General features: G+C 45.8%; 1 protein-coding gene across 3 annotated transcripts in view; it reads right to left on the bottom strand.

The window, feature by feature from the left end:
• Positions 1-162: 162 nt before the first annotated feature.
• Positions 163-8,802, bottom strand: part of frem1a (Fras1 related extracellular matrix 1a) — a 32,135-nt gene continuing 23,495 nt past the window's right edge. Inside the window, exons 23-37 of one of the 3 annotated variants that reach the window (XM_035425243.1) lie at positions 8,377-8,572; positions 7,894-8,158; positions 7,204-7,618; positions 6,201-6,402; positions 5,118-5,262; positions 4,863-4,992; positions 4,683-4,755; positions 4,004-4,153; positions 3,553-3,764; positions 3,263-3,310; positions 2,977-3,147; positions 2,711-2,842; positions 2,224-2,339; positions 1,534-1,619; positions 163-1,349 (exon numbers count right to left, since the gene is read on the bottom strand). In XM_035425243.1, the coding sequence (XP_035281134.1) occupies positions 1,147-1,349; positions 1,534-1,619; positions 2,224-2,339; positions 2,711-2,842; positions 2,977-3,147; positions 3,263-3,310; positions 3,553-3,764; positions 4,004-4,153; positions 4,683-4,755; positions 4,863-4,992; positions 5,118-5,262; positions 6,201-6,402; positions 7,204-7,618; positions 7,894-8,158; positions 8,377-8,572 (2,544 nt within the window). In that variant the 3' untranslated portion in view covers positions 163-1,146. Of the gene's footprint in view, positions 1,350-1,533; positions 1,620-2,223; positions 2,340-2,710; positions 2,843-2,976; positions 3,148-3,262; positions 3,311-3,552; positions 3,765-4,003; positions 4,154-4,682; positions 4,756-4,862; positions 4,993-5,117; positions 5,263-6,200; positions 6,403-7,203; positions 7,619-7,893; positions 8,159-8,376; positions 8,573-8,802 lie in introns of those variants that run through there. The other 2 variants (XR_004766064.1, XM_035425244.1) reach the window with 2 other exon arrangements.

The following is an 8,802-nucleotide window of genomic DNA, read 5'->3' as shown; positions in this document are numbered from 1 at the left end:
TCGTAATGATGGTGAGATTATGGACCTACTCTTGTAGTCCTGCTCTGAATGAAAGGGCCCTTTTTGAGTTACTAGGTCTTTAAAAAAATGGGAAGTGTAGATCAAAGATAAAGGTAATGTACAGCCTACGCTATGAAAACACTGAAGAAAATGACCATAGAATTCCCATTTAGGCATTTATGTTTACTTTGGAAAAATGTATTGGCAGAAAATATAAAACACAAGTGATACATTCAATTGGATACAATGTTTACAGTACAATTCGATAATACATTGAATGAGAGAGAAGACCCCATATAAAATACACACCGTATGAGGATGTGTTAAATGCAAGTGGTTCTTAGTGAAGTGTTCCACCTTCAGAAAGGGCACTGCATCACTCCTATTATTTTTCTCAGTTAGCACCAGGGAGTTTCACAGTTACAACAACAGGCCAAGATTACTGCGGAGTTGATCTCTGCTCTTCTGTGACATTAGCATTTCTACTAGGGAGAGACAAGATTGTCTACGTGGCTTGTGACTGGGGTGAAACAGGGAACTAAACTATTAAGCTTGCTAGTAGCCGTTTTAAATATGAGATGTGTACTGGCCAGGGCAGAGCTCTACTCAGATCTGTCCTGTGCCTGCTGCCATTGAGATGTATAGTCACTACAAGTTATGCTGTACCGTATCATTACCATTATTTTAAAGAAAGAAGCTACTGCTGAATGAGTCTGTGTCCAGGCAGTGAACGCCCCAGTGTCTTGCAAGGTAAATACTTTTTGTGATCCACTAATTCATAAAAAATAAATATCTTTTAAAATTGTGAAAAAGGAATTTACACATTTAAAATGGTTCATACATTACAAATAACATAAATTAGAATAGCTCATCTCAGTGAATGACTATGTAAATTAGATGAACAGTGTACATAAAGCAAGTTTTCAGTTGCATTGATTTTTGATTTGTGCTTAATCATTTGTCTGCTGATGAGCAGTAATATTTATTCTGTAGCTTGCCTGTGTAGGCCCAAGGAATTGTAACATTTACACTGGTGTGACCTGATGGTCACCATTGCATATATGACATGTTTTGCATATAGCATCTGCATTTTTGGTAAGGCTGTAAACCAGATGTGTACGTGCGGGCACACAGTTTTTGTGGTGCTCATGTTTTGAGGTAACACACGTAACGATGTCTCTTCCCCTTCTTGCAGTCTTGGATTTGCCACTTGGCCCTCCTCCGCACAAGGACGCAGTTCTTTGCCCCGTTCCTCTTCACCTGCGGGAGGCTCTTCCTCCAGTTGGTGTAGCTGACCGGCTCCCCCCCAACCCATTCCCAGCGCCCCCTCTTCTCCCGGTCATTCAAGCCTGAGGGATGAAAGGAATAACATAGGTCAAACCTACTGGAGCAATTCTGGGTAATGAAGTTCTCTTTTCTCACTTGAAAGGCAATGCTACCTTAGATGTGTGCTTTCCTATGAATATACATATTCCAGTTAACAGGCTATTTGCTTTACAAAGACAAGAGGTGGAAATAGGAACAAAGCTTCACCTATCCAGAACGGCTTCCGGCCACTGAAGTCCCACAACCAGTCCATGTCTGTCTTTGAAAGAATGCTGACAAGGTTGCCATTGTGACTGTAAATAAATAATTAATGTGGTTAGAATTTTAAAAGATTGGAGTTTCCTGTTTATACTCCAGTCTTTTTCTATATATTTTTCAACATATATTTTTTCTGTATATATATTTATTGAACATATTATATTGACCAAAGTGAACTATATAAAAAACAACTTTTAAATGTCAATGGTTTTTTAAGAACCAAAAAATAATTACACAATTATATCATTTTGTAAGTACAGGGAATGAGCATAGTTTCCAATTAGCAGCTATTGTACTGCACAGTTCAAGCTATCTCCAGCAGGTGGCCACAGTTAGTAAAACAGAATCCACAGCCTTGGAAGGCCAGTAGGCTGTTAGGGAGGTCTGTGTGCAGGACATCCTTGTTGCCCCTGCTAAGAGATTTGCATGAGTATAAAATGCTCGCCATGTGCATATACATGCTCTTGTGCTGATTAGTGCTTAGCTTTTCACTTGAATGAACCACGTTTTGTGCTCAAGGCTCCTCCTGCTCTCTGATAGTGCTGCAGGACAGCGGAGTGGAGCTCTCAACCTCCACCGAGGCTCTTTGCCCCACAATCAGGCTGTTTCCCTGCCCTGATGCTGGGCTCAGTCCCTCACTTCTCTCTGCACGCTCTGGTGGCCGCGCTCCACGTAGCCTTCTGCTCTGTGGCCAAGAAGTAGCAGCGATCTCTGTGATAGGTCCATCCCACCGGGCACTTCTGAGCACCGACCATCTGGATAGGTGGAGAGATGCAAATCACTAACCTTCACAACGGGACTCATTTGTGGTGGGAGAATGAGTTTTCAAGAGGTCTGTGATGTGAGGAGCTTCAGTGTGCTGTCACACATCACTGACTTGTTTGAAGCCTTCAAAAGACCAGGCTTTTTGCAGCAAGACACAATAAGTCCTTAAAATCTGTGAGTCACTCAATCTCCCATCATTAGTATTCATTGCTGTGTCAACACAAATAAATGGCACTTCGAAAAAAAGAAGCAGTCTACAGTGTGCTTTGGAGGCCGAGGAGGATTGGCTAACAGCACAAGTTACTGTTAACTATTGGGAGATTAGAATGGCAATTCCCAATTTAGTGCTTAGTGTGATTACCTCATCAGTAAGCGCCCAGGGTCTCCAGGAGACGCCGTCACAGCGGAGGAGCTGGCTGGAGCTCTGGCTGAAGTGCAGGAGCCCCATTAGCGCAGGGGCACAGGCTTTGGGAGAAGAGCCTCCAGCGGGGCCCTGTGAAAACACACCCAGAGCCTCAGCAGGGCGTGTCCCCAGGCTGTGTGCTGCTTTCTAATCCCCTGCATTATACCAGTTTACCTTAACTTCATTACAGGGATAGAGAGAAGAAAATCTCCTGTCTGCTCTACCTGTGCAGTGTGCTGGACCGTGCTGATGTCCGGGGCCTGTATAGCGTTCTTCCCTGGAGAAACAGCTGTTGGTGTCTGCTGCCCCCTGCTGGTCACCAACACTTTGGCTTTCCTCCCCTTTCTGGAAGGAGAGCTATCATCCTCCACACGCATTGACATGATCCCGTGATACTGTAGTAAAAAGGAGAGGACATCAGAAGGAGAAAACAGAAAGGGTTAAGACACTTCTGTTATACTGTATATGGAAGCCAAACTTACAGACACTATGAAACAGAAAAACACTCACCGTGAACACCAAGTCTGATCCATTTTTATGAACAGAAGAGGGTTGGACCTGTGGGTGAAAGTTTTATGTTATAATCAAAGTGAGAGGTCATTTTAACAGATTAAATTAATTTAGAAAGATCAATCTTCCTCAGTCTTGTGGAAGTGCATGGGAGGCTATATAAAAATACAACAAAAGTCCATTGGATGAAAAAAACTCATGCCTGCATATTTAAAAGTGATTTACTCAGACTACAGGAAGTGACACCAACATACAGGAAGTGGGTATCACGGTGCAAAATGGTGACTTACTGTCATTCCATTCCCATTGATTCTCAGCCTCTTTTTGGATGGAGGGGGCTCAAATGGGGCCACATTGTCTCCCCGTGCCCAGCCTCCTGAGTCCTGCTGGGTGAGGGGGAGGGACTCCACCTGGATGGCCCCGTGGCGAGGCGGGGACCCCTGGGGGACCAACTGTCCTTGCAGATTGGGCCCTTCGAGCGTAGTGCCACTGCCACAATGTCCTACAGAGGTACAGGGAGAGAATGGGATTAGGCTCATTGCTGAATTATTGAAGGGCCACATCATTTAATGGCAAGTGCAGGTGGGCTGTAGGTAATGCTTATTAGTACCAGGGTCATGTGATACAATATACATTTTGTGTCACTATTAGTTTGTGGGGGTATTTGGGCAATCAGCACTTGTGATTTCATATTATGGGGTTTCTGAAGGGCCGCACAGGGGACCACACAGGGGACCTCACCTTTCCCTGCGTCTATGATTTTCACCAGTGCTTTGGTGACGCTGCCCAACACAGTGCTGACAGGGGAGGTGAGGGTCACCTCAAACCTCTCCTCTGCCTCCTCCAGCTGGTCCTGGGTGATCTTGATCCTCCAGCTCCTGCTGTTCACGCCTGAGAGGAGGAACAGATAGATCATATATATCATGATAGATTGATAATGACTGAGGTTCATTATACACTTGTATTGTGTTTCCCATTAACTTCTCAATGTAAGGAAAATTTACAGGGGCCTATGCTAACACATGAAGCTCAAATTAAATTAAAAATAATAATGCATCCAAATTAGTAGATGTGCTTCTAATTTATTTTATTTCAGTTAGCACTCATCAATTTCCAAGAGCAAATGCTCCTCAATTGGTAACTAAAATAGTCATATAGAAAATTATCTCGAATCGGCCATCTCCTAATATTCTTGAAACATTAATGTAATGACATTAGCTGATTACACAATGTCATAGCATATGAACTTTGGGAAATGGTGTTTTTACCCAGATCTCATTTCAATCTACATGTTTAAAACTCCTCCAATTTATACCCCAGGAGACAGGGTAATGGAAGCTGTTTAGCTGACTAATATGAGGAATATTAAGTAGCTGAATAGTCTTTAAAAGTAAATGTAAAAAGTGCTTTATCAGCGTACCGGGATCAAACTGGATCAGTGTGGATGGGCTGAGAGTGAAATCCTTCCCAGAGGTAGCAGTGACCTCTTTCACCTGACACAAAGAAAGACAGGTTACACGATCTACGCTGCCTCCGGACACCTGCGCTGAATGCTGAGAGAAACACGGTTCGCCCCCTAAGCGAAGGAACCTTCCCTCACCTTGACGGACACGTAAGACGACTCCGCGGCGTTACCCTTCCTCAGGACGGTGAGCAGGAGCGCGCCCTGGTCCTCGCACGCGGTGAGCTCGGACTGAGCCAGCTCCACACGGGACCACGCAAACTCCAGCCTGCAGGGACAGCAGGCAGACGGTTGGGTGTTGGGATGTCGGCAGCCTCGCCCGGGGGCGGAGCCTAACCAGTGCTGGTAACAGACGCCGGTCTCGTGACACATGCAGTGGGATGGAAGCCTTACGTGTGGGAGGCCCCGGTATTGCCCTGCGGGTCGGAGACCTGGAGCTCCATGCTGTCAGATAGGGCCTCCAGCGCAGAGCTGATGATGTAGAGGAGGGTCCTCCTGTTCAGGTCCCTCTGGGTGAAACGCTGATTCACAAACTGGCCTTCAGAAAAGAAGAAATGCCGCTGACACAATGATGTAACATTCATCACATCCCAGAACTAAGTGTTCTCCATGGGTAAATACTGGATAGATAGAATACTGCAGAAAGGTATTGATTTCGGGTTACACATTTAAAGCAAATATTGAGAAAAATAGCACTAGTCTTTGATGTCTTTCTCTCAAAATCATTATTTCCTGGGCACATACGCACACTAATTATTGCTGTGTTGTAAAAAAAAAAAAAAAATTAATCAATGTTCTTTGACCTCTTGCTCGGTTCAGCTTTGATCTGGATAGTGTTAATCAGCCAGGAGTTCCTGTGTGTAGTGGGAACGCTGCTTGGACTCAGTTTGTCTTGGCTGCAGAGAAACCTCAAAGGAGGCTCAGATGGAATCATCAAAGGCCAGTATTGCACAGCGCTGTATTTACATTCTTCCCCACGTCAACACCGCCAACCACACGGCCTGTGAAATTGGAGCTGCTCAGAGCCCGGTGTTAATCGCTCAACACGACAGTTGGAACTGAGCAATCAATTTGTCATGGGACAGCCTTTATCTGCCACAAATATAATATATGCATATATTTTTTTTAATTAAAAGGAGAATGTAGAGTCCATCCTCCTTTTATATTTTTTGCTTTACTCAGACTGGGAGAAATCAGAGACAATTGGATAGAGAAGGGATCGCAGGTCAGAAGGTGCCATGGCGGGGATCACTTTTACGTGGCTAGAGAATCAGCCACCCTGCAAACTGCACCACACTGGCCTGCCACAGATATTTTATGATGAGAGGTACAGCAGTGGATCATGGAGGTTGTGTGACATGATGTAAACAATTTAATGCACATAATTGTATTTTGGCCACCGTGTGGTGAAGAGGGTGATTTTGATGAAGATAAGAAGTTAAAAACCAGCGTGACTCTCAAGCTTTTATGTCTCACCTGTGGTGGCGTTCTCCAGGTAGCCAAAGTAGGGCGGTCGGAGGATGTGGAAGGTGATCTCCTCGTCGCTGGTGTCAGTGTCCTGGGCCTTCAGCTCCCGGGAGGAGACGAACATGCCGTATCGCCCGTCCTTCAGCAGCTCCACCTTCCGCACGCTCTGCAGCTGCACCACCCTGGGAGTGGAGCGGTCTAGGGCCTCCATCTGAGGGCACACAGCTACACTGAGCTCTGCACTGAATTTTCTACCTCTGACAGGAGATCACATGAAGGTTATGCGCAATTAATTACTTGGCCGCATTACATTTACAGTGCACTTACTTAGCAAGCACTCTTATCCAGATTGAAGCAAATCTATGATGCATCAATTCATTAAACCAAATGGAATATACTGCAGAAAGCTAATGGGTACAGTTGGTTGGCAACTGACCAGAATCCGGTTTGAATGCACGTAATTAGGCTAATAGATGGATTATCATTTTATCAAGATACTGTAGATAAAGCTCTTTCATGAGAACTGGAAATATTAATTGTCCTTTAAAACATGGTTTAAAAACTACCACATATAAACATTCTTTTTCTAAACATTTCACATTGTGTAGTTTGCAGCAAGAAACAAAATGATGTGTGAGGATGTCACTTGATTACATTTATGTAATGGACTTTGCTATCCAGTTGATTGATGAATGCCTCACAGGATGCAAACAGCATTAATGAATCACTCATCCCTTAAACCATAGCTACTCAACCCTAGTCCTGGAGAACTCCAGTGACTTCTGGCTTTGATTCCAGCTGGGTGCTGAGAAATCTTCCTCTCGAGATTTTTGGAAAACTAGCCAAATAGAGCCCTTCAGATAGAGACCTGGGGGACTGGAGTCAGACCACTTTTTTCACAAATGTTTTTTTCTAATCAGACCTGTTCTCTGCAGGAGAGAAATTTGTTCTGATGACGTGTTTGATGGCCCACTGTGATTGCCATGTATGGCGGTGTGCAGGTGTGACGCGCCTGGATGGTGAAGATGACGGGCTCAGTCTGGACCCTCCCCTCCACCAGGAAGCCCTGATTGGTGCCATCAGTGGCGGTGAAGCTGAAGCGGTCGATCTGGGAGGGGCCACCCGCATGCCGATAGGCCAGATCCAAGTCTAGAAGGTGCTGCTGGGTGAAATTTCCCCCAGCAAGTGGTGCTCCCTTTAGGAGGAGCTGGCCGTACTGCGGCGGCTGCGCCAGAAGGAAGAAGAGGCTGGTAGGAGGGGTGTCAGGGTCATACAGACTAAGGTCATCGGAGGACAGAGCCATGGTGGAGCCCTGGAGCACTCGCAGACCGGCGTTCTGTGACAGTGATGGCGGCACCCTGTCCGTCATCTCCACGGCAATCTCCAGGGTGCCGTTGCGGGTGGACTGGCCGTTGCTGACAATGAACCTGACAGGAAGGAGCAGGATGGATGGCCAGCATGAGTACATTTCCTCATACCCTTCTCTATTTACAAAAGTGAGGTGATAATCAAACTTTTTCCTGCAGTGTTTTCTTCATGGCAGCTGATGGAACCTGAGGTACAGCAGAACTACTCTGTTCTACATTCAGAAACATACTGTAGCTTACATTCTACTCTTAACAGTAACATGAAACACAGTTATATAGTACATCAATACACTGCAGGTATGGTGAAGTGTACAGGTGTGGCTTAGAATTCGTACCGGATTGTCTCCCTGGGAGACGTGCCCCTGTTGTCATGGACGTAGCACACCAGGTTGGCAGCCACATCCATCTGGCTGAAAGTGTTGATGGGCACGCCGGGGTGTTTGATGTATTCGACATGGCCATGGGAGGGAGGGGCAGTGACGGTGTAGATGAGCTCCTCCGGCTTGTCCGTCCTGTCCACGGCCAGCAGGGCATCCGTGGTCAACACCACGCGCTCGCCCCGATTGGCCTTCACAGGCTTGACGAAGACAGCAATCTCCCCTGGGAAATCAGGAAAGAGGGACCTCACTGAAAAGAGGCTCAGCACCGGTAGAAGACTGCCCACTTTCATATCTGCATGATATATTTGTTCATTGTGTCAAACCTTACAACCTTAGCTCAAGCAGCATTATTTGCCCATCTGCAGGCCTAGAATAGCATGTGTGCTTTTAGTTATAACCACTATAATTCAGAAGCACTAAGCAGTCATGCCCACTGACCCTTCTCCATGTCCTTCACAGTGATGTAGAAGTGCTGAGCAGGGGAACGGTTGCTCCCGTCCTCCAGGTGGAACACAAAGAAGTCTTGTCCCTGGGAGCCAGCTGATCCAGTGTGGAGGTATCTAAGCAGGTTCATGTCCACTGTCTCCTGGGAACAGTTCATCCCCACTGAGAGGGGAACCCAGTCCAAGTCTACCTGAGGGCCACAGAGTAGTCTATGAGGATCAGGTACTGAAGACTTACACAGACACATTAGGACCACAGACTGTCAACTGCTGATGTTCTTTTCACTCCAAGGCCAAGAAATTTTAGATTTCTGTTTCTGAAGAAACAAAAAAACAATAAGACAACAGACCACTGACAAATATTTTGGTTCTATAAAGCTTGCTTGTTGATACCCCACACGTCTTGGGTGCATTTGAACAG

The sequence above is a fragment of the Anguilla anguilla genome, chromosome 7 (assembly GCF_013347855.1).
Source record: "Anguilla anguilla isolate fAngAng1 chromosome 7, fAngAng1.pri, whole genome shotgun sequence".
NCBI classification, from domain to species: Eukaryota; Metazoa; Chordata; class Actinopteri; order Anguilliformes; family Anguillidae; genus Anguilla; species Anguilla anguilla.
This window is presented reverse-complemented; position numbering and strand designations above follow the sequence as displayed.